Source organism: Schistocerca americana, chromosome X (genome assembly GCF_021461395.2).
Source record: "Schistocerca americana isolate TAMUIC-IGC-003095 chromosome X, iqSchAmer2.1, whole genome shotgun sequence".
Classification (NCBI taxonomy): Eukaryota; Metazoa; Arthropoda; class Insecta; order Orthoptera; family Acrididae; genus Schistocerca; species Schistocerca americana.
The window spans coordinates 300,466,521-300,492,795 of NC_060130.1; the positions used below are offsets into that span (position 1 = coordinate 300,466,521).

Consider the following 26,275-nt stretch of genomic DNA (forward strand, 5'->3'; position numbering starts at 1 on the left):
ATGAGTGGCTGCCGAAGTGAAGCTGTTGCCAAGGCGACGAACTATGGTGGAGTTTTGGACAATGTGAGCGTCTCCTGTGTGAGAGGTAGGGAAGCAGGTATGTCTGGGGTGATGCGGTGACGGCAACAACCAGATGGAAGTGGTGACGGCGATGGCAGTCGTTGCGCGATAAACTGAGGGAGATGGCGGCGTCGACGGCAGCGGTCGCGGCTAGATGAAGAGGGCAGCAGTGAGGACGCACACACCCGATGACGCAATAAACTCTCGGAAGGAAGACTAGATAACAGACAGAAGGAAGCCTCGGCTACACAAGCAAATTACACGGACGAACAAGTATGGACGGAAAGCATAGGGGATTCGTCCGTACCGGTCTATGCAATACAGAAACCAGTAACAAGTGAACAATTGCTAGATAGTACCCTATCCGTTCGTGGTGATGGTCGCCAAATTATATGTATCACGATATATAAATCAGCTGTCACGTATGTAAGTGTGAGAAGATATATGCTGGAGATTTGCAAGTCGTTGAATTAAATGAAGTTCTGACGTAAATTAGACAGCCAAAAACACAGGTGTAAGCATTATTTTAGTCTATCTAAACATCCGATATGTGGCTATTGATACAGAAGAAGAAAAAATCGTCAAAGGATAGTTTTATTAAGGAATGGGCACTCAGATCATGAAATTAAATGGGCTTTGAACTCAAAATCAAGAAAACGTGAAGCTGAGACTGAGACTGAGGAATAGAAGCCACAAATTGCTTAGCTAGCTTTTGCTGGCGCAATATCCGGAAAGATCGATGAGATCTAACGGAAATGTTTTTCCCTCGCTTCAACTAAGATAAAAGTATTCTTCATAATTTTAAAAACAAGCTAGGTATCTGAAAGCCGGTTGTGTATCTCATTCCATACGGATGTGACACGTCTCACGTGGGACAGAGTATCAGAAGAGTCGTGGACAGATCCAAGGAACATCAGCGACAAACCCAAGTAAAACAGCCAAGAAAATTCACTGTCGTCAAGCACAAGCTTGAACATAACCATAAAACTGAATACGATGATACGAGTATCGTGGTGCAACATTCACTTTCTGGTTGGGGTAGGGGCAGCTAGTACACACAACAGAAAATCTCACTGTACCGGAAAAAGACGGCTGGGTAGATCCTCGAAATACTGTGCATAAACATGAAACAGCTCGTCAGAAAATCCGGCTATACATCATTAGCCAATAGCGCGGAGGAAACCTGAGATATTTACATTTTCATCGACATCTACGTGATTACACCGCAGTTCACACTTAAGTGATTGCAGACCGTTCATCGATATGTGTTCAAGTCGTTTCTCTACAGATCCACCCTCGAACAAGTAGCGGGAAAAACGAACATTTCATCTTTCATTCGAACTCTGATTTCTCTTATTTTAATACAATGAATGTAAGAGCCAAAAAATTATTTTCGCCTTTGGATTTTGACTGAAATTTCGTGAGAAGATCCGGCTGCAAAGAGAACACACATTTCTTTTAAAGATTGCCACTCATCTTGCGTTATCATATTCGTGGAAGTCGCTCTCGTATACCACGATAACACCAAATGAGCTGGTATCCTTTGAACTTGAAGATATCAAGTCATCTTGCTGTTCATGTGTCCCAGTAACCCTGCCATTCTTGTAGGAACCATGCTAAAATTGTTCTTAATTTGCCGTAGATTTTTGTATGATTTCCTTCGCTCGTTTCTTCTTCCAGTACCCTGCACCTCGTTTCAGACAGAAGGGGTGGTGGTGTAAAGCAACAGGTTACCGGATTTACGCCAGTATCAGGGATTGAATTCCAAATGACTTGTAAAGTGTATGTATGAGACAATGTTGATGGCGATCCGTCTGCAGGATGCGGACATTAAGCTCGGCGGCCCAGTTTGTGGTACCTGAGAGAAGTAGGCTATGTGCCGGTACCAGGTTTCATCCTCTCCTTTCTCTCATCATCATCCAACACATAAATGACACAACACTTCCACACCAATTACAGTCAACTAAACTGATCAGTTACACATAAACGACACACATCGCTCAGACTTCGTGAAGGGAAGGTGCCTACATGTGTGAAGGGCAGAAAACAAGTTTAACAACTCAGTTGGCTGAAGATGCCCTTCGGGATTTCCAAGTGAATAATGGCATACGACTATACTTTACTTCGGGACTCGCAGGTAAATTGGCTTGAGATCCACAATTACCTGATCAGCAAGGGATTCTACGGCAGCAAAGGCAACTGGACGTGGTTGTAATGCGTCGTCCTTAACCCCTTGTACACGAGAGACTCATCAATGCTTACGACTGCATACCGGTGGTCCATGAGTTTGTGATGAAAACGAATATTACGAAATAATATGGACTTTTTCATTTCCTTTACATGCCGTACAGAATAGATAATATGGCATAAAATTTCTATACGTTTGTTAGTAATGGAGTAAAGGGGACAGACTTGCGTTTCGCCTCCATTGATGATGTAGTGGTAAAGGCATCTCAGGCAGATAGGACGAATGTTATTTTTTATGAGAAGTCTTCCACCATTCAGTGTCTATGGAAGCCCACTGAATCGTGACAACAGCGACACCGCTTCCATGGAAGCGAACTTTGTCAGAGTGAAAATTTCTGCCGTCATCATATGCCAAATGACAAACCCTAGAACTGGCCTCTACCCTCGAAGGGTACACGGTCCTGAGAACTACCTGACTATAGTGCCGATGGCGTAGGTATGATATTTCTTTATCAACGCATCATACTTCTCGCTGAAGAGATCCAGGCGCTACTTCGAGCAATCCTACTCGACCCAGCACTGCACGTCTCCACATCTCTCAACTGGAAATAAGTCCTACATGAGGCGTTCGGAGTTCACCAGCACAGCCTGGATGGGATCGACTGTTCGCACTACCGGTTGTCCAGACGTTCCAGCCCACTCTGTGTGTGTGAGGCCATGCTGCAGTACCTTCAACAGATCCCGGAAACCTTTATGTTTAAAACTAAACTAAACTAAACTCGTCCCACACAGGCCATGAAGGCACAAAGGTAGCGACCGGCCGCCTTGTCATCGTCAGCCCACAGGCGTTACTCGATGCGGATGTGGAGGGGCATGTGATCAGCACACCGCTCTACCGGCAGTATGTCAGTTTCCGAGACCGCAGCCGCTACTTCTCAATCAAGTAGCTCCTCAGTTTGTCTCACAAGGGCTGAGCGCATCCCGCTTGCCAACAGCGCTCAGCAGACCGGATGGTCACCCATCCAAGTGCTAGCCTAGCCCGACAGTGCTTAACTTCGGTGATCCGACGGGAACCGGTGTTACCACTGCGGCAAGGCCGTTGGCAGCCTTTATATTTACTTTCTTGAAGTAGCTGACTAAATGTAGTGTTCTTGGCCATCATTTCTTACAGAGATACTCAATTCTTATAAAACTGTAAAATACTTCGGATGACTACACGAGGTAGCTTCTTTATATACACTCACTCCTGATGTATTCATTAAGAAAAAATCCTGTAAGTTCAGCTGAAATATTTCGTTTCTCAATTTATATCCGCCTTTTGCCACATCGATGGTTACAAAGATGCTGTTGCTGATGCATGCATCATATGAGATTTCGCCCAACCAAACGGAAGTATTCACAAACAGGTAATTAGAAGGTGTCGCTTATTGCTCGTTGCTGGGGAAATGATGTGATAACCTGAGTGTTTCTCGTTTCCGAGTAGTAGAAACAGCAACACCAAGCAGGAATTTACCCAGCAGCGCGATAGCCTTCGTACCAGATTTAAGTGATCTGTGATTGAAGGTTTCAAACCTTGAGGTAGATGCGAGGTAGTCCTGGAGTTCGCATAATATTAGACAAACACACTCAACAAAAAACGATTTACCACCAGTGGACATCACGGGAATAACGTCTCTCGTTCCCTGTAGTCCTAAGAGCGCTTTCCATTTAGCGACGAAGAGAGTCTATAATTTTCTTGAGGTGTGTCATATCTAGCTGTAGCCTTTCGTTCATGATTAGACAACAAATAGCTAAAAACTGTGGGGATGTGAACTGCCAAGTTTCATTCACTGTTCCAAATACTTCCAGACATTTTCAATACGATTAAATCAGTTTATTAATTGGTACTGGTGAAGTGCGCATGTGTGGCTGAGTGTCCGTCACACCAGGTACGTCATATTTCAGAGTGACTGCTCCTCAGTTTCCTTCCGACCTCAAAAAGTGGATCTCTTGCCAATTGCTGAGAAAGGCAGTGGTCCAGTTCGGCCTTCTTGGACATGGGGAGCAAACAACGCTTTAGAACCTTGGAGGTTTTTCTGCACTGCCTTGACTCGAAATGAAGCCAGAGTGGACGTCTTTCGTATCAAGGCGCTTCTTTACAGATGAGATGTTGCCGCCCAGAATGTTGGACAATCTGACATGTTGGAGAATATCCTCAGACATGACGTCAATCTTGCTTGAGGAGGGTGGAGATAAGCTGTTGACAACGACACCGATGTTTGGACATGGTATGGAGCACAGATGGTGTTTCCTTGGGCACGATATCTCGTCTGCGTGATCTCACCACCGTACCATGTAACTTACTGCGTGTCAATGGAAGTACTTTGGCCTTAATGTATTGTCTTTACCTGTGCGTTTCGGGTGGTGGGGGAGGTTACTCATCGTGTTCCCCTGTCACAGTGTAGCAAATTAACTTTAGAAGACGAACCGTTTCTGTGCTTAATGGACGACCATGTGTTCCACTTTCAGCAACGTTTGCGAGACGAAACAACGATAGTAATCTAAGACACTTACCACATTTTTTACACTTGTAATTAATGTGGCAACGATGCTGTGAATTAAAATAGCCACTAAACACGATGTTTTCACGTCAAATATCACATACTCAATCGTTCCACTGATCGTCCTCATCATAATGCTCTATGACGACAATCATCATTGGGCTCTGTTAGCTGTAGACGTGGGGAGATGGAACACATTGTTTCACACGTTTGTTCCGGTAACGCGTATGTGATACACATCTGGGCATGATTTGTCATTCACACTATTATTTACCAGGTGTGCTCTGCATGTTCTGGAACCGTGTAGGGATAATGTGGAAGTATCGTGTAAGGCCTAGCAACTGAACAATGACGACGCACGCGTATGTTAGTAATATGACGCACTCTTATTATAGCTTTACTCTGAAACTTGAGTTGATTGTAGTTCAGATCAGAAGGAAAGGTTCTGGAGCACAACAAAGCATGATACATGTGAAAATACGCTTTTAAATCAAGAATGTATTTCATACGAACTGCAGTCTCGAAGAACCCAAGACGTTTGTGTTTGCCGTGAAAGTATTCATCAGATTGTCTGCATTTAACAGAGACATGAAATTTCCACAAAAGGAAGGTTATTTTCATCGCATGCGGGCGCCGTGCAACATGCAATGCCGTTGCTGTGTTCCCGTCTGTCGCCGTTCCTGTCTGATTCCTGTAGTCTTATCACATGCGGCCGCGGACCTTCCGCTCTAATGCTCTTTCACTACGCCTATTTCTACTGCAGCTTGCTGCAGTCGGCATGGATTCGAGAATATAAATCTCCTTTAACGTGAGGATGTTCGGGGACAGAGTTTTAAATGATGTGTTATCTACATCGCAGCTTCCTTAAAGGAAAGTAGAATGATATACCCATCTGGAACGTCAGTAGCTGCGTCATTGCGCAAATAGCCGACCCGCTCGTTGGACTACGAGCTTTATGTTACTTAACAACAGATGGCGTTAGTTTGAAAAGTGTGCTTCACAAGCTCTTCTTTAAGTGGAGTCAATACTAATTTACTTTCTATCAAAGTAAAACACTAATCCCGTTGCGTGGACTCGCATCCGCTCTTTGTTTTATTGCTGGTTTATTCGTGATTTGACATATGAAGCAAAGGAAGATGTAGCAGACTATTAGTAAAGAAATATGGTGTGTTGTGGACGAATATGCAACTTTGAATTCCATCGCCCAATTCATTGTACAGCAACTGAAAATTTATTCTTAGCGATATAATCATGGGAATCTACACCTGCATGATTACTTTGCAGTTTCGGACTTACGTGTTTGGCAGAGGTTTAATGCATCCACTGTAAGACACATAAGAAAAACAAACTTCCACATAGTTCTGCGACAGCTCTAATTTCTCTTATTTTATTACGATCGGCATTATTAAGTATGTAGGTGAGAGACAGAAAAATATTTTCACATTCGAGGGAGAAAATGAAAATTGCGACTGAAATGCCACGATAAGATTTGGCGGCTGCGAGAAACTTGTATCTACCCGAACTCGTATGTTTTATATGTGACACTCACTAGCTATTTCGTCATAATATTGCAAGGGTTCTGCTAATAACACGCAGTCTTCCTTTTATTTTCCCTACGGCAATTTCAGCAGAGTGGTTCCAATTTTAGTTGCTGGCGGGTGTAGTTCCTAGGAACTTATACCAATCGACTGTCTTCAAATTTAGCGTTAATCGAAATTTAAGAGAATTTTTTATGCTTATGTCGAGGTAGTCACACTTTTCGTTGTTCAGGGTCAATTGCCACTTCTTACGTTATGCATATATCTTGTCTTAATCACATTGTATCTATAGATTTATGGACGAAGTACTGTATTACACGGTCATATTACTGTGGATTTGTTCGAAATCAATTCTTTCGCTCTCAATCACTTTGTTTTTAGTTTTTTGTTTATAATCAGGTTTACTACCCGCTCCATGGACAACTATTGTGTTTTACTACGTTTCACTGGAGACCTGATCTGTGTCTCCCTGGCCGACAAGCATGATGACCTACATGGCTTGACAGCTGTTTCAGTATCACTTTCATTTGTTAAGCACATATCGTCATCATTGCACCGCTCATCTGCACTCTACGCACAGGCGAGCGGTTACGAACCGCACATTTCACTGACTCTTCTTGCAGAAACACAAATATTTCTTCTGCCACTTCTATCTCACTCTGCAAAATTCCTTGGGTTCCTTTCTGATGAAATGCCAGCTTCGGCAACTGTTGTTGCACGTGTAATGCTATGATTGCAGATTTAATTCACAGAGATGACGGGTACATAGAGTCCGCTCATTAGCTTCAAGTGACAATACACAGAGGTTAGAAATAAATGGCATATGAAAGCATTAACATAATAGCAGATGCGAGTCTAGTCCGCACATTGTTGGTGCTTGTAGGTAGCCGTAGCGTTTCGTGTTTCAAGAGGCAACATACCGCAGATCTGTACTGCATACAGGAAAAATAGGAAAAAAGTCGTCTGCTGAGTCACAACGGCGACGAAAGAGTGTGTTGAGTGGTTCTGACATACGGTCATTGGAGGGGATCGTGACGACATCTGCAAAAGTCACTGCAGGACTGAATGCCGCGCTCGCGAATCCTGACAGAACCAAAACAACACGAAGGTAACTCAATAAGCTGGGAAAGGCAGGACGATCGGGAACTGCAAAACCAAATACATGTGACGCCAGTTCCCATAAAAGGGAAATGTGTTGCCGAAACAAGAATACCCAGACTTAGGAGAAATGGAAGAAATCGTCTTGTTTCACACTATTTCCAGTTTCTGGCCGAGTTTCCATCCCAAGAATGAAACTTGGTGAGGGTTCGGTAAAGGTTTGGGCAACAATATCATGTGTAACTGGGTTTCCTCTTTTGATGCTAGTCAGTTGTCAGGATGAGCATTACTGCAAAGGGGATTTGATTCTAAAGCATTATGTCAGGGTGAAAAACATCAAATAAATTACTTTTTCTCTCTTAACAACATGTGGGCATGTTGGGTTCTTCCTTTGCTCGGGTATGAGGTAGAATGAAACAGCATTTTTACATAAGATTACTTTTATTGAAAGTTTTGTACAATGGTTTCCTTACTGGATTATTCTGGCTGGGAGAGCGGCAGCTGTGTCGTTTGCGAAGCCATCTGCTGGGGTGGCGGCAACGTCTGATTACGCCTGGCGGTGTGTATCTCGTGTCGCCGTTTCGCCCAGTTGACTGGAGACGCAGATCGTACGGTGGCCCGTTTCATTATTGAGAACGAAGTCGTGAAACGGATGGTGACACCTTACATGTGGCGTCCCAGTGTTTCTCTTCTCTAAGCGGCCGCGTGTATTGTGCGTCGGCCAGCGGAGCGGCGCGGCGGGGGAGGGCCAGTGTACCGGACTCGAACAACGGACTCCGTCCTGCCAGTCTTCGGCTGTCCTATCTTCATCACCAGCTCACAGGTGACTGCTGATGTGAGGCCGTCTCCTTCTCGTCCTCACAAGTCACCCGGGTACGAAAAATCAGTCTTCAAATACCTTCAAACTTCTGGCGGCGAGGCTGCTGCTTGCTATTCCATTACAGCGGCGGACTTGGTGCTTCTGTGTACGATGTAGTCTCTTCCTGCATGGCGGTCTTCAGCACCTACTGCACTATACTGGAACTGAAAACTACTCTCGGCCCCACTACGTCTCGCGTATTTATTTACTTCAGTTCACTGGAGGTGAACGACTTCACGATCATTGCCTCTTCTGTCACGTTGAAAAGCTTCTCGAAGAATTTTCTTAACGTCGGTCATTGGCTCTTGGAATGTAGGCGAGGGCCTTTGATCACATGTGACAATTGAGAAACACGTGAGCCGGTCGGGCGATGCCCTGACGGCTGAATCGACAGCTTCAGCTTATGTGGAGAGGGCGATGGCCTCTTCTGTCACGTTGAAAAGCTACTGAACGTACTGACTTGCAATCGCCGGTCTTTGCAACTGAAGCTCTGCCCGCTGTTTGCCAGTGTGTAATTCTTCTAAACTAAACTAAGCTTTTCATTTATTTTCTAATTTATACTTCACATTGATTTCACTAATTTATTTACCTATCTTAAGTACCACTGAACACATGGTATCCTGTGGGCCACATGGTTACCCTGTAAGGTCGCATTACGGGCTAGGTTTATTTGCCCACTTCGATTATTAAGGTCCCTTCCACAATAGAATGTTGTGTGAGCGTCTGGCCACTACTGTCACCAGATCTCAATATTATTGAGCCTTTGGAGAGAAGGCTGCGTGATCGTTACCCATATCCATCACGGTTATCTGAACTTGCCACTCTTTGCAAAAAAAATCAGTTTTGCAAAAAGAATAGTATGATATCTCCTTGAAGACCGTACAGGTCCTGTATTTATCCAACCTGAGATAACTGGTGGTAAGTCTTTTGTGTGCCAACGGATTTCCTACACCGTATTAGGCAAGTTAGGTGTTGTGTGTTTGGTATTTCCATATTTTTGTCCATCCCCCGTATGTTCGTGGACTTTGTGTAAAAATAAAGGATATAATGTAATTTGACGAAACAAAATTGCGCAATGTCCAACCTAGAGGTATGGGCGATACTTCCAGCAACTTGGTTGGAGAAAGACAAGAACAAAATCGAAATTTACATTCATGATGGTAATCTGGAATCCGTTTGAGATCATACCTGTTGAATTAAACCAGTATAGACGGATGTGACATAAGTCATAGGAAACCTCCCAACATCGTGTTTGACCTCCTTTTGCCCAGTGTAGTACAGCAGCTTGACGTGACATGGACTGAACATGTCGTTGGAAGTCCCAGCAGAAATATTGAACCATGCTGCCACTATATCCGTCCACAATTGCGAAAGTGATGCCGATGCATGGTGTTGGGTACGAACGGCCCTCTCGATTACGCCACATAAATGTTTGACGGGATCCATGTCGGGAGATCTGGGTGAAAAAATCATTCGATCGAATTTTCCAGAATAGTCTTCAAATCAGACACGTGAGATTGTGTCCTAATCACATCGTTATTTAGAAACATGAAGTCCATGAAAGCAAATGGTCCCCAAGTAGACGAACATAACCATTTCCAGTCAATGATAGGATCAGCCGGACCAGAGGGCGGAGTCTATTCCGTGTAAACACAGCTCACACCATTATGAAGCCACCACCAGCTTGCGCAGTGACTTGTCGATAACTTGGTTCCATGGCTTCGTGGGGCGTGCGCCACACTCGAACCCTACCATCAACTCTTACCAGCTGAAACCGGGACTCATCCGACCAGGCCACAGTTTTCCAGTTGAAACTGATAGCTCCCGAGCCCAAGAAAGACCCTGCAGGCGATGTCGTGCTGTTAGCAAAGGCACTCACGTCGGTCGACTGTTGGCACAGCACATTTACTCCGTACTGTCCTGACAGATACCTTCGTAATACGTTCCACATTGCTTTCTGCAGTTATTTCACGCGGTGTTGGTTGTCTGTTAGTACTGAGAACTCTACGCAAATAACGCTGCTCTCGATTGTGAAGTGAAGGTTGTCGGCCACTGTGTTGTCGGTAGTGAGTGGTAATGCCTGAAATTTGGTATTCTTGGCGCACTCTTGACACTTTATATGTCGGAATATTGAGTTCCCTAACGATTTCCGAAATGGAAAATCCCATTCGTCTACCTCCGACTACCATTCCGCGTTCAGAGTCTGGTAATTACTGTCTTGCGGTCATAACCACGTCGGACACCTTTTACGATGAATCACCTAAGTACAAAGGACAGTCCCGCCGATGCACTGCCCTTTTGTACCTTGTGTGCGCGATACTACCACCATCTGTATATGTGCATATCGCTAACCCATGACTTTTGCCACCTCAGTGTAAAACTCAACTGGCAAACTTTTATGTTTATGGGGATAAATGGAAACAGATAGCATCTATTTAAAATATGCTATTTTAAAGTTTTTGTAAGTGATAAGATGTTACCAACGGAGGTATGTAGGCCCGTTTCATGTCTTAACTGACCGGCCGGAGTGGTTCAGCGGTTCTAGGCGCTACAGTCTGGAACCGCGCGATCGCTACGGTCGCAGGTTCGAATCCTGCCTCGGGCATGGATGTGTGTGATGACCGCAGGTTAGTGAGGTTTAAGTAGTTCTAAATACTAGGGGATAGAAGACCTCAGACGTTAAGTCCCACCGAGCGAGGTGGCGCAGTGGTTAGACACTGGACTCGCATTCGGAAGGACGACGGTTCAATCCCGCGTCCGGCCATCCTGATTTAGGTTTCCCGTGATTTCCCTAAATCGCTCCAGGCAAATGCCGGGATGGTTCCTTTAAAAGGGCACGGCCGACTTCCTTCCCCGTCCTTCCCTAATCCGATGAGACCGATGACCTCGCTGTCTGGTCTCCTTCACCAAAGCAACCAACGGTAAGTCCCATAGTGCTCAGAGCCATTTGAACCATATATTAACTCAAAACGTCCATCTGTTAGGTTGTTTTCCATCCTTTGCAAAGTATGTCGGTAGAATAAATAGCTAATGCCTCAAGGTTTCGTAAATTCACATAAGTGGTTTAGGATATCCTTTTACTTAATTATTATTCTGTGGTTTAGAATTTCGTATAGGCTACAGGATGCCCCAGGAGGAATCGTCAGAAATCAGGTATATGACAGGAACGATCACTTGAAGCAAAAATGCCTATTAAACGTGCCCTCTAAAATTCATACCAGTATCGAGGATGAAAAACTGCACATAGCTTTTAGGGTATGCATTTCAGAATCCGCGATTACTAGACTTTTTGCCTTGAATGATCACTCTTCTCTAGTTCTGAGCATTGGCCATTCCTTCTGGGACGTCCTGTATCTCTTGATAAGAGAGTAAAGTTTGTTTACCAGATACGAACAGAAGGGCTGTATTTATAATGTCAAATCAACATGTACTTGCACTCGTTGGATGGAAACCTTTGTGTAAAAGGGAAAGTCATCGTCACCGTTTGCGGGTTGTATTTGAACGTACGAAATCAGTTCTAACGTGAGTGTGTCACCGTTCCTGGTTGATTCCTGTTGTCTTATCGCAGACAGCACCGGACCTTCCGGCAATTCTGTTTCTCTTCAGAAATGTTTATAGTTCTGTATGGAGTGTTCGATCTGCATGTGAGAACACATATTATCCAACAAAATCCTGAGTTTACCCACTGAAACAATATATTGATCACAGCGGCTCTGTGCAAAAACTTAAGTGATAATGCTGTGTCATTCTTCATTACGTTATCAGAGGAAAAAAGTAAGGGTTAGACGCCATGAACTAATAAGCTTAAACGGTCTAATAATAAATAGCCTTGCATGTGATTCGATCAACAGAAGAATCGACGAATAATGGTGACATTATCCACCGTTCTGTAAAATGAAAGTATAAATTCTGAAGTTAGGCTACAGAAATGCCGAATAGTGGGCAGTAATTATATACTGTGCTATTGATCCACTCGTAACTGTGAGTGAATTTCACTAGAATTCTGCGCACAGCATTCTATGTATGTGACATCTGTCACTCCACAAATAAATACGTCAATAGTACGCATTATTTCCGTAAGAGACCGCTATGGGTTGCGCATCAACTACACTCCACGAATACGACTCCGTCTACCTCTTCCGTGAGGATACCTAGATGACATTTATTTATTTTCTGTCACTTAAATTTGACCTGACGTCTATTGGCTAGGACATTTTGTGTTTTCACAATATTAATTTGCACAAAGTAATTTGGTTTCTAGTGTTCGTAGAGAGTTGCAATTTTATGTACCTCTTAACTTAAATCTAATAGTAATCAGTAATTATTAGAAATAACAATTAATGTATTAAGAAGAAAAAATAGGAAATGGTTTATGTTTATAGACTGCCATCACTGGTGCTGTGTATAAGAGTGTACCTCTTAAAGTCACTGAGCGTAGCGGTCTTGAGATGTTATCACCTGATCTACTGCTACCTGCCATCCGAGGCCTAGCTCATCAGCAATTTTCTGAGCCACTCACTCGAATATACATTATGTTTTATTTATCATCTATGCTACAGGATAGAGGATGTTGACATTACGTCTATATCAACCTTACACTCCAATATTGCTGCCTAATGAACACTTCTCTCGTTATCCTCCTGTGACTATCACCAGACACATACAATTAAAACCCTATTTGAAGTTTTACTTTTCCAAGTTAGTTAAGATGCCCCATGTATGTTTTCTGCGCTATGGATAACGCAGAAGTAGTACTGTTTCACGTCTAAGATACAGTTTTCACAAGCCATAGAACTATCAGTTCTAGTATACTATGTAGCCAGTTTAAGTACATTACTCGTAAATACACACTACCTGATCAAGAGCATCCGTACACTCCTTTTTAATGCGGAATTGATCAGTAGATGTTCCGAGGGGCGGTTCCCCCAATTTAAAGGACTGTGTAGGGTACTGTGTTGTCAGTACCGAAGTAGGAACAGGAGAATGTGTCGGTCAGGAGAGCTCAGTAACTTCGAATGTGGGCTATTCGTTAGATATTACCTGAGTAACATACCCGTTAGGGACATTTATACCCTCCTAAAGCTGCCAAAGTGGACTGTTGGTGATCTGATTGTAAAGTGTAAATATGGAGTAATAATCACAGCCAAACTAAGACCTGGCAGATATCATATACAAACGGAAAGAGACTATCGAGCGTTGCGAAAGATGGATGTAAAAAAATCACATGGTATCAGCAGAAGGAATCACGCGTGAGTTCCAAAGTATGTAAGCAGCTGAGAAGAATGGATTACAATGGTCGACTATCTCCTCAAACGCCACATTTTTAAGTAGTCAATGCTAAATGACGCTTGAGGTGATGTATAAAGCGATGTCAGTGGACAGCGGTTAACTGGAAACGAGTCACTTGGAGTGATGTATTACACTATACCATGTTGCAGTCCTGTGGCAGGATTTGGGTTTGGATAATAGCTGGAGGATGTGACACTGTATCATGTGTAGTGCCAGCAGTGAATTATGGAGGAGGCTGTGATACTGTATGGACGTATTTATCGAGTTTATTGTGTGGTCCCCTTATTGCTCTTAAGATAACTCTAAATGCTGAACTGTATGAGCATATTTTACCGCATTTTTATTTTCTTACAGTAGAGTAACAGTTCGACGGTAATAATTTTTTGTGTCAGAATGATAATGCACACTGTGATAAAACAGCATCTGCAAATCAGTCGACAGTGGATAATAACATTCCTGAAATGGGCAAGTAGACCCAGATTCATAATCTGATGACAAAGGGAAATCTTCGAGATGAGTTATAACGTCGACTTCACTCCATACGCCGGAGACCTATATCACTACCTACAACGATTTAGGTTCTTGAGGAGAAATGAGCTGACAATGACGGTGTCCCCAGCGGAGTTCAAGCCACCGTAAGAGCAAACCGTAGGCACTCCCCATATTAATTCTAGATATAGTTGTCCACATGCTTTTGATCTCTATTCCACATCAGCTCGCCTTCGTCTGTGTAGCTATCGCCACCACTACTACTGTCACTGCACAGCGGTTGCCTGGAAACAAATGGCTTGGAGTGAAGAGTCATGCTATACCATGTGGGAAGCTGATGGAAGGTATTCGGTTCGGTGAATGCCTGAAGGACGTTACATGGCACCATGTGTAACATGGACAGTGGAGTATTGCCTGCAGAGTCACTCGTCACCTTGTTCGTTGCCGCATGTACCCTCATCGCTGCAAGTAGTCTTTATATAAGACTATAGGTATTCTCCCTGCACTGTCTGTAAGCTTCCTATTGTTCTACATATCGATAGTTCGCAGTTTGAAGAAGTTTGGCGCTTCATCTTCAGACGTTACAACGAAAAGAGAGTAATAGATATCTCAGTCGCTCTAGAGGCATGCAGTGGGATGTGAAGGTGAAAGGTTTATTTGAGTGGTAAAAAGCAATTATTTGGTGGTACGCGCAGTTGTGTGTGGAGTAATAGTGCAAACTATACGTTCAGTGCACAAATTATGCAATTCAGCTTCTATTTCACGGAACTAGGAACAATGTGATTATGCTCAATAGAAAGCGGACAGAAGACGAGCGGTTTGGCTCTCAAAATGAACCAGATTTATTTTCACTTTCCGTTCAAGAAGTTCCGAGGCTGATTTTGTTACTGGTGTATAAGCAGTCCTGACGAGCGGGTGAGAGACGTACAACCCATGGAACCTAAGGCCCTGCCGGTTTCGGTTGTGCCAAGATATTCAATTGGCAAATATCACACTGCAATTGTAAAATAAGTTCTATATCATGTAATGAATAAAAGAACATAGTTCCAGCACCACTATAGGCAATATGTTCTTTCTCTCCACTTCATTACTTGACTTATATTATTCATGCAGGCCAAATACATTCAATTCAGTTTAATTTCATGTTTAGTGTTGAATGCACAATATTGTGATGGAGTCGAAAATGCGCTTCCTTTAAATTTTGTTGAAATCCTACCAAAACATTTCTCCAACAAATGCAAACGGCAACAGCTGTTAAATACCATAAGAATTTGGTAGGATGTGCAATAATATTAAATGATAAGGCACTTCCAATTCCATCACAAGACGGTTTTACACGAAATATAGTGTTAAAATTTTGCATTCAAGAGTAAATTAAAAATAAAATATGTCTAGTTGTATATAGTTGTCCTGGAAGAGTAGTAAAAGTGATGAAATGGTATGCCGTGAAAGAGGTACTATGGGTAGGCTGATGCACAGAGGTAAATGGGTAATGTTCTTTCATTCGTCCATAGAAGAGCCAACTGACATGGGATCTCTCGTGTTAATTCGTGTGACATTACGTCTTGGTGAAAGAAGGTTGGCCTTTAGAGGCTCATCTCAGAAATTTCCAGATCAAAATAATGGAAAATTCCTCGGAATACTGGAGCTCTGAAGCCACTATCATCCATTTATTTCAAAACATATTAGCAATGTCTGAGACGGACAGGAACCTCGAAAGCACTGACAAGTGTGCTATCTGTCAAATGAATGTGAGAATGCAGCAAGTCGCACTGTCTCCGGGAGCACGTGTCCAGGTGTTATACCTTCCTCAGGGCAGGCCAGAGTGCGCCGAATCCTCCTGTTGTGATTTTTGAACGGCGTATTTGTATTTATGGTTGCCGGCTGTCTCCACGTATTCCAATGACGAAATATTATCGGTTGAACAGCCGAGTGGTAGCGTCGTCTCGTCGCAAACTTTCGATCAGTTTGGTATCCAACATCTTCACCCGAATAGTCGGGATGCTGTGTTCCACCTGTCAATATAGTCGCTCGCCCAGTGTCCACTTCTACAGTTGGCTGAACCACGCTCCTCCGGAAGGGGATACCGCGTCAGTAGTGGGGGAACGCGGCGCTACAGGTGGTGGGGTCACGGCTTGGCCCCGCACGGGTGTCGAGTCCTGGTTGCTGCCCAGTCTGCCTGCGGACGCCGCCGCCTTCAGAACGGAGTGTTATTCTCTCCATTGGGGAATGCCACGCTGGGTTAAGCTAAAACACGTTATCACGCTTTACTAGATTGAGGTGTAACTTCTTTCCACTGCCTCTTTGACAACCGATTCCCAGAAACAATTGGTGCTGCATAGTTACTTCGTCTTTCTCAAATTCGAAGGTGCGTCCTTCGTCGATGCTATTGTCTACTACCACGGTCTCGTCTGTCTGCCCTAGACGTACGTTCATGATGTGCTGTGAGACACATTGCTATACGGCGCTGTAAGATACATTGCTGTATCTCCTCGATGTGCCGCAACCCACATTCATACTGCAGGTCTATATGATCGTTGGTCGTGTCAAGCATGTCCTCAGCTTCCTGCGTTGCACGGAAGACTGTCGTTATTCGGCGTTGTCTTAATATACTTGCGGTCTTGGCTCTCAGCGGCCCAGCAGAAAGCCACACGTTTTACCTCGTCTTCTTCTGGTTTGTCCTCCCACATTTTATCTGTTTGTAAGGCATGTCGTATTTGTGTCTCTTTGTACCTGTTTTTATGGAATGTTTCCGGCAGATGGAGTAACTTCTGCGGCAAGCTCTTTCTGTTGCTGATAGACCTGACTCTTTGTACTGTGGTGTTTACTACCGAGTTACGTTGCGCTGGATGGTGGCAACACACACCATTAAGGGATAAGTCCATGTGCGTCCTCTTGTTTTAGACTGAGTGTCTCAACGTACCGTCCGGATTTGTCATAATCAGAATGTCCAAGGAGGGTAGGCATCCATTCTCTTATAGGTCCACGGTGATCTTGATGCTGTTATATATGGCATTTAGGTGAGGTAGGAACTCTTGCGGGTTTTCCTTGCCATGCGGCCACTCTACAAAAGAGTCACCTACGTACCGATGCACGGGGTAGCCTCGCAGCCTAGGGCTCCTTGTCAAGGTCCGCGCCTCTCCCTCCGTCGGAGGTTCGACATCTCCCTCAGGCATGGGTATGTGTGTTGGCCAAGGCATAAGTTAGTTTAAGTTAGATTAAATAGTGTGTAAGTCTAGGGACCGAAGACCCTAGCAGTCTGGGCCTATAGGATCGTATCACAAATTTCCAAATCTAAGTACCTGTAGAGCTCCTTTGGTTTAAGGTACACAGTGTCCGGTGCTACATCTTAAAAGTGCTCCATGTAAAAAAAAGTTGGCGTTACCTGGAGATAAGGGATATTCCATGGAAACACCATCTATTAGCTCATAGACACTCTGCTTGAACATGATGAGTACGAAACTCATCGAAACGTTGCGACAAGACACCGCCAACATCGACCCGATCACGCAACACTATTTCATCAGTGCGTTCGTATTATTAACTGAAACTTGTTTCAGAAATCAATTTACGTTGTACCTCTCCCTCTCGTACTACCAAGCCCATATTCTCCTGTAACTCATTCTTTCGTCTACTACCACGTTCCAATCAACCCTGATTATCTCTCCTTTTACATGCAGAATTACCTGTTACATATTCTCATATAACTTCTAGATGTCTTTGTTTTCTGCTTGTTACATATTCTCATATTACTTCTAGATGTCTTTGTTTTCTGCTTGTTACATATTCTCATACAACTTCTAGATGTCTTCGTTTTCTGCTTGTGACATCTGCGGGTGAAGATGGCTTTTGTTGTTGGCAGTTGTTGTCTATCGATTCGGATGAGTGCAATCGCATGACTGAACTTTTGGTTGTAACTCATTTCCTATACTACCGTCCTATTCATTTTCTTCTGGTTTGCGATTGTGCTGTATTCGTCTGACCAAAAAACTTATTTTCTTTCCAGCACACATCACTGACACCTATTGTCTCTAGATTCAGTCTTTGCATTTCCCTTTTCTAATTTTCCAACTTCCCTACCACATTCAGAATTCTGACGTTCCACACTCCAACTCCTGAATTATTACTCTTTCCTTGGTTAGCCAGTCTTCCCTCATGGTTACCTCCTGTTTCGAAGTCCCCTCTCAGAGAACTGAAAGGGGGTCTATTCTGTAATGTTTTTCCAGTGGAAAGATAATGATGATGACCCGTTTTCAGTTACAGGCTGCATGTCCAGTGATTATTTCCTATATCTTTTATGTAGTGGTTCACATTTTCTTCTGCATCCTCATAACGTCGACCATAGCCGATTCTTCTACCTTTTAAGGGAAGTTTCCCATCATCGGGAAAAGAGATTGTACTAAAAGTCTGTTCCCTCCTCCACTATCGTCGACAAGGCCATGATTACAAATGTGCTGTTCATTATATCGGATGCCATCAACGGATATTGCTGATAATTTTTATTCAGATTTTAAGCAGTGGCCTTAACTGAACGCTGGGTCTAGTCTGTTTCAATTGTTAGTCATTGACCACGGGTGCTGGAACGTAAAAGTAACACAGCAAATCAAGTTATTTAGTTCGTCTTCGAACCGCAAATGGTGTGTTGCTATTCTATTCCGATGCCATATTTCGGCCTCCCTTGATATTTCAGTTCCTTTGCCATGCTGTGTTTGTTATATCCTAGCCAGTAATGCCACCCGAGCCCGCTGCCAAAAGGTTGGCAGCATCAATGTCCGGACGCCGTCCGCATAAGCAGCGCCAGCGAGACAGGAAATCGCCGCAAGTCTGCGCGCGCCACCGCTGGCTTCTGGTTTCTTAAGCGCTGGAGTCGCGAGCGCTAGGACAGTTCTGTATTCGCCGCTCAGTTGTATACTCGCCACCGAATTGTGTACTTGCTAGTCAGTCGTGTGTTCATCGCAGCAGAGTTGTTGTTTGTCGTCAGCCGACGCTGACCTAGCCGCTCCGACTCGAACTAGACAGATTTCTGTAGACACGGAGTTCACTACTGTGTTCTGTATCTTCGTTAATAAAGACAAGTACCGACTTTTATTTAATCAGAGTGTTTGGGTTTTCATCTTTCTGTTCACTGTTCCAGCGGACCGGTCGGCCCGCTATTAAAAGCGTGGCGGTGACTTCGTAAGCCGTTTCTACAGCGAATTGCTTGTCGCTACGAACGCCGCCACAAAACTGGCGACGAGGTCTTCCGAACTCGTGTGCAGGGCTGGTTCAACTTGTTTCTGGTTATTCTAATTATAGCGATAAAATTTTGGGGGCTGGTTTAATTTGTGTTCACTATGTCTGCCGAATTACAACAGTTGATCTAGTTACAGAGTCTGGTGGAAGCAATCGCCAAACAAGCGGCTAATCCTCCAACACAAAAGGAACAAGCACAGGCAGCACCACCTTTCCGTGCTTTTGATGCTTCACGAGAAGAATGGCGAGAATATTTCGCGCAGTTGCAGGCGCACATGACAGTCAACAAAATCACAGGTACTGAGCGGCAGCTTTATTTAATTTCCACTGCAGGCGTGGAAGTCTATCGACTACTTTGTAAGTTGTTCCCGGAATCCCAGCCAGAAGCTTTAGACTATGACGTTGTTGTTAACAAGCTTGCTGAGTATTTCGAGTCGCGAGTTCATGTGGCAGCAGCCAGATTCAAGTTCTTCAGATTAAAGAAACTGCCACATCAATCTAATAAACAGTGGTTAACAGATTTACGGGGCCTCACCCGTCAGTGCCGATTTAATTGTGTGTGTGGAGCTTCCTACAGTGATGTCATGTTACGAGACGCTATTACTCAAAACATTGCAGATTCTCGTATTCGTGCTGCTATCTTAAAGTTGCCTGACCCGTCATTAGAGACAGTGACGAACATCATTGAAGCCCAAGATACTTTTGACTATGCTGAGTGTGAGTTAGATCAGCCATGTATTTCTCAAATTGCCTGTGCTAAGCAAGTTATGTCACGCCCGCGGCCCCACCGGCAGAGTCAGACTGTAAACACTAGCCGGCCGCGTCATGTTAAACACATTCGTCAGCCGCGTGTGCAAAATGATAGAGTTAAGTCTTGCCCTAAGTGTGTTCTTGCTCATCCTCGTGAACTTTGCCCGTTAAGAAACGCGGTTTGTCACTTTTGTCAAAGGAAAGGACACATCCAGACTGTTTGTTTGCGTAAACGCAAGAACAATTCTAGTGCTGCCCAGCCCATGGATATTCATGTTCTTCAAAGCCAGCCCGCCCAGAAGGTCGCGTTTAAAGCCTCTTCCACGGTTCGTGTGGGTAATAAACTTGTTCGCAATAAGCCACCCACCCAGCCCTCTGCTATGTGACCCAAGCGTAATTCAAACGCTGTAAAAAGTAATGTACAGACTGCAAGTGAAGCGGGAGTTGTTGTTCCACCCGCCCAACCCACGAGTTGTCGTAAGCAGCGAACACGCGCTAAACGCGCTGATTTTGTGTCTTCCGCCTCCACTGCACCGATCCAGAGACAGTGTAATAAACTATTTGTGAAGCTACGCATCCAGGATAAGACCTTCAATTTTCAATTAGACACTGGTGCGTCTGTGACTCTCATAAATAGTGCTACGTATGCGGCTAGCGGCCGCCCTAAACTTTCAGCGGCAAAACATTCTTTGGCTACTTATAGTGGAGAACAAATTCCTGTGTTAGGTGTATGTAGCGCGCCAGCCACATTCCGTGGCAATACAAAAACAGTTTCATTCACAGTGCTCCGCGCTACAGACAGTGTAAACATTTTCGGATTAGACTGTTTTGACTTGTTTGGCCTGTCTATCTAAGACAATGTGTTGCAAATTAATTCTGTTGTTGTTCCTCAAGACAGCATAACCGATTTGTGTAAACAATACAGTGACATATTTAAAGACGAACTAGGTTGTGCTGCGAACTTTGCCGCTCATATTACGTTAAAAGATAATGCTCAGCCTCGATGTTTTCGTGCTCGTCCAGTGCCTCACGCCCTCCGGGCACCTGTAGCAGATGAACTTCGTCGTTGGCAAAACAACGGTGTTATTCAACCCGTTTCAGCGAGCCAGTGGGCTTCTCCCTTAGTTATTATAAAGAAACCGTCTGGCAAGTTACGTTTGTGTGCTGATTCTAAGTCGACAGTTAATCCTCAGACTGTCATTGATTCTTTTCCTTTGCCTAGACCGGACGAGCTGATGGATAAGTTAGGGGAAGCTCGTTTCTTTTCCAAAATTGATCTCCGTGAAGCATATTTGCAATTGCCCCTCGACGAGCAATCACAACAGTATTTTGTCATAAACACGTCGTTGGGGTTGTTCCGTTTTCTGCGTTTGCCTTTTGGTTGTGCGTCAGCTCCAGCTGTTTTTCAGCGTTTTTGTCACAACTTCTGGCTAATGTGCCATCGTGTTGCAACTATTTAGACGATATTGTTGTGTCCGGTCGGACGCCTGCTGAACATTTCCGTAATTTGGAGTGTTTGTTTAATGTGTTGTCTCAGGCAGGCCTACGTTGCAACATCGATAAATGTTCATTTTTCCTTACGGAGTTGGAGTATCTGGGACATGTTATTAATGCTCAAAGCATTCATCCCTCCCAGTCACATTTAGCAGCTATTCGTGATTTGCCCGCCCCTCGCAATCTGCATGAATTGCAAGCAGTTCTTGGCAAATTGACATATTATATTAGGTTTACACCTAATGCATCACAGATTGCTGCACCGTTGCATCGTCTCCGCCGTAAGAATGTTCCGTTTGTGTGGTCAGCTGATTGCCAATCAGCCTTTCAGCAGCTTAAAGAGACTTTATTGAATGATCGTTGTCTGGTCCATTACGACCCTAACAAGCCTCTGGTGTTAGCTTGTGATGCCTCTTCTTTCGGCCTCGGTGCTGTGTTGTCTCAACGAGTCGGTAACACCGAACGTCCTATTGCGTTCGCATCTAAATTGCTAAACAAAGCTCAGTGTAATTATAGCCAATTGGACAAGGAAGCGTTGGCTATTGTGTTCGGTGTCACAAAATTCCATCACTACCTCTATGGTAGACCATTCTAATTAGTAACAGATCACAAGCCCCTGACGTCACTGTTTCATCCGTCTAAACCAGTTCCTCAGCGGACAGCTCAGAGACTACAACGTTGGGCTCTTTTGTTATCACAATACCAGTATGAGATACTGTATCGCCCTACAGCTCAGCATGCAAACGCTGACGCGCTTTCTAGATTGCCGATTGCTGCGGATGATGTCTTCGATTCCTCTGACGACTCTTGCCATCAGATTGACGCCGATGAGCATCAATCCCTCCGGGATTTTCCGATTGATTATCGTCAGGTGGCACGTGAGACAGCTACGGATCCTCATCTGAGTTTACTATTACGTTTTGTTCAACGTGGTTGGACGTCCAAGGCAAAGGACATATCGGATCCTGTGGTTCGTCGCTATTATCCGCAACGTCATCTGTTGTCTGTTTCGCGCGGAGTTTTGCTGTTACGCACCGAGAATGACCAGCTTCGTGTAGTGGTTCCCCAAGTGCTCCAATCCAAGGTCCTCGACTTGTTGCATCAAGGTCATTGGGGAGTGGTCCGCACCAAGCAGCTTGCCCGCCGTCATTGTACATGGATCGGCATTGATAAGCAGATTACGCAGATGTCTACAGATTGTTCGACGTGTGCCGAACACCAAGCTGCTCCGCCTCAACGCTATTTTGAGTGGGCACGCCCTGCCGGTCCCTGGCAGCGAGTACATATTGATTTCGCTGGTCCATATTGGCATTCTCGTTGGCTCATCGTGATAGATGCATTTAGTAATTTTCCGTTTGTTGCGCCCATGCAGTCTACAACGTCTGCACAAACTATACAGGCGTTGACTTCAATTTTTTGTATTGAGGGTCTTCCAGAAGTTTTAGTGTCTGACAATGGTCCACAATTTACCTCTGCTGAATTTGAAAGTTTTTGTTCTGCCAATGGCATTCGCCATGTTCTTACTCCGCCGTTCCACCCTCTATCGAATGGTGCAGCGGAACGTTTTGTACGCACATTCAAGGATCATATGGACCGCCTTCGTGCTACGCACTCTCGTCAGCAGGCCCTCATCACGTTCCTGTCGTCGTACCGGACCACGCCACGCGACGGCCCTTCGCCTGCGGAGCTTCTCCACGGCCGTCGTCATCGCACCCTACTACGGTTGTTGCACCCCCCGGATCGACCCGCCGCTTCTGAGCATCGCACGCGTTTTCAGCGCAACGACGCCGTTTTTTTCAGAGTTTATCACGGTCGCCGTCGTTGGGAACGTGGTACCGTGATAAGTGTCCAGGGTCGCGGTTTTTATACTGTTCAAGGTGCTACTGGGGTGCACAGGAGGCATCAGAACCAGTTGCGCCGCGCTGGCCGCCCGGATTCTGCCGCTCGTTCTTTGTCCACAGATTTGGTCCGCGGCGGGTTCCAGCCGCGCCTTCCGACTTCGCTGCCGCCCCCAGGGCAGCAGCAGCAGCCGTCGCCGCTACCACGCCGACAGCCCGTCCCGTTGATGCCTCCCGCGCAGCTTCAGCCGGGAGCGCCCCAGGTGGTCGCTCCGGCGCCTGCGGTCCCTCTTCAGTCGCCACCGCCTTCGGGGCTGATGGACGTCGACCCCTCAGCCGGGCCGCCTTCCCAAGCGGTGGCTGTGCAGCCTGTCCTGCAGCCGCTTTCCTTGGGCACCCCCAAGGAGTCTGACACCGCAGCGCCTTGTCCGGCGCCCACTCAGCAGCCGTCGACGCAGCGTCGGGAGACGCTGCCTCTCTTCGAGGGTCCCTACGCCCCGTCGCGTCCAGTACCAGAAGCTGCGCCCGTGGTCACAGGCGTGCACCCTGACCTCGGTTTTCAGTCGGTGTTTCCCGAGGCCCCGCGCAGCCAATGCTGGGGTGCGGACCGGGGACTGCCACCGACAACAGTCTCAGGCCCCGGTCTCTTCTGCTACGCCTGCGGCCAGACCTCTCCCCCACCGTCGACGCTCGCCACGTCATTATTCAACGACGGTGCGGCGATTTGGGGGGGAGGAGTGTTATATCCTAGCCAGTAATGCCACCCGAGCCCGCTGCCAAAAGGTTGGCAGCATCAAAGTCCGGACGCCGTCCGCATAAGCAGCGCCAGCGAGACAGGAAATCGCCGCAAGTCTGCGCGCGCCACCGCTGGCTTCTGGTTTCTTAAGCGCTGGAGTCGCGAGCGCTAGGACAGTTCTGTATTCGCCGCTCAGTTGTATACTCGCCACCGAATTGTGTACTTGCTAGTCAGTCGTGTGTTCATCGCAGCAGAGTTGTTGTTTGTCGTCAGCCGACGCTGACCTAGCCGCTCCGACTCGAACTAGACAGATTTCTGTAGACACGGAGTTCACTACTGTGTTCTGTATCTTCGTTAATAAAGATAAGTACCGACTTTTATTTAATCAGAGTGTTCGGGTTTTCATCTTTCTGTTCACTGTTCCAGCGGACCGGTCGGCCCGCTATTAAAAGCGTGGCGGTGACTTCGTAAGCCGTTTCTACAGCGAATTGCTTGTCGCTACGAACGCCGCCACAAAAGTGTTTTTCTGTGTTAACGAGTTGTAATCGTGTCCAGTTGAACTTTAGCCGTTACTCGAGAAAAGCATCGTTCATTCAAAACATTTTACTAGTCAAGCTAATGTACTAAAGAGGTTGCGTGCCTGTTTATATATCTCACAGCACATATATTACATCACGCACACTGAGTGCACAGTTTCTATGGCAATACTGAAATTCTCGTTTCATGTTGTCGTAATTTCACGAAGAGTAGCTAAGTAAAGGTAAATCTGCCAACAGTTTAGATGAAAGGCGGGAAAATGTGCTATTGCAGGTAGAGGCGCCCGTGAGTACCCACGCTACTTGCCCATGGGTTCTGTCAGCCAGCAGTTCCCCCGACACCTCTTTGCTAACAGCTTGCTTTAACAACGATGGGCGGGCGCGAGCGCGGTACCCGTGAATGTGGCAACACGAACTTCTTTACTTCATGCCGTTAGTGTTGCATGTACATATAGGGAGAAGAAAGAACGCCGCAATTGGCGGTTGACACGCGATTCCTCATCCCATCTCAAGGCAGAAGTGCATCTAGCAGTACCTAGTCCCGCGAATAGGTTTGACAGAAATGTGAATTACAAACCGAGCCTCTGGCAATGCTGTAACTGTGTACAGCGTTGCCAGGGACAGGTAGCATGAACTCTGTGCGTCCCGATTCAACCTTCTTTCCCAGCATGAACGACGATGCAGTTCTATGGCTCGTCGAATGTTATGTTCATTACGTGGTGGGGAGCGGGTATTACACGGTCCCGTGTGACTTTTATCAGATTATGATTATAACCCATTTCACATGGAAAAGGATGCAACGCTATCACGAGCTTTTTGCGTCGTATTTAATCTTCAAGGAGTTGGATGTGTAGATTCCCTTTTCTTTTGAAATTTTCATTCCTGTTACATTACTTTTGGTAAAAAGTTACAAAATAATGATTATGGCAGGTATTTTACATGCATAAGTCCATAGGTTCCATTCTCATCAGGTGCCTGATGTTTTTTTCTTGCTTTGTTTTTAAAATATTTTCGCAGTGACTTTGATCATTGTTTTTGTTCAGTTAAGAAGAAGTTGTAAATGTATTGCTGGAAATCGAGAGGTTGGAGAAAAAAACAAAGTAGGCTGTTTGGACATGAAACCCACATCCACCATGGAACTACGGCTCGAATCGTCGTGATTCCTTTTTTAATATTTAGACGTCCGTTCCATAGTTTTTGTCGTCTATAAGGACATCATTTTTTCACGTGTCTTTCATATAAAATTAAACGTCATGCATGTGTTTACTAACATCGCAGTGCACACCCATTACTGGTTATGTCAGGTTCGCGTAGGGCGGGTCCTCCATGCAGTACACAAAAGATGAATGCATCGATATGCTTTTGGTGCTGGGTGCATCCGATAACCAAGCTGTTGCTGTTGCTGCTCGTGCATGTGCTGCACAGTACCTTCAAAGGCACCGTCCCGATAAGAACGTTTTTTGTACCCTGGAGCAACGCCTTCAGGAAGGTGGAGATCTTCGTTCACTAGTAATGGACACAGGTCGTCCAGGGATTAGATGGACTCTACAGAGGACACGATTCTTGCAACCGATCACCAGTCACGCCATACTCTATGTAATCAAAAGTATCCGGATACCTTCCTGAAAA

At 45.2% G+C, this 26,275-nt stretch overlaps 1 protein-coding gene and 1 pseudogene across 1 annotated transcript; one reads left to right on the forward strand and one right to left on the reverse strand.

Annotated features, from left to right (window-relative positions):
* LOC124555973 (vegetative cell wall protein gp1-like) lies at positions 1-25,046 on the forward strand. Its single transcript, XM_047130019.1, has 3 exons — positions 1-97; positions 23,498-23,913; positions 24,921-25,046. The coding sequence occupies exons 1-3, from the start codon at positions 1-3 to the stop codon at positions 25,044-25,046; spliced, it is 639 nt and encodes a 212-aa protein (XP_046985975.1).
* Positions 3,234-3,351, reverse strand: LOC124557520 (annotated as a pseudogene).
* Positions 25,047-26,275: the final 1,229 nt, after the last annotated feature.

What these genes read in the sequence shown, in the direction of transcription:
- LOC124555973 (XM_047130019.1), top strand. Translation starts at nt 1, where the DNA reads ATGAGTGGCTGCCGAAGTGAAGCTGTTGCCAAGGCGACGAACTATGGT. An exon ending in TGTGAGAGGTAGGGAAGCAG is followed by an intron (nt 98 to 23,497) that starts GTATGTCTGGGG and finishes CTTTGTCCACAG; the next exon opens with ATTTGGTCCGCGGCGGGTTC. An exon ending in CTGCGCCCGTGGTCACAGGC is followed by an intron (nt 23,914 to 24,920) that starts GTGCACCCTGAC and finishes GTGCTATTGCAG; the next exon opens with GTAGAGGCGCCCGTGAGTAC.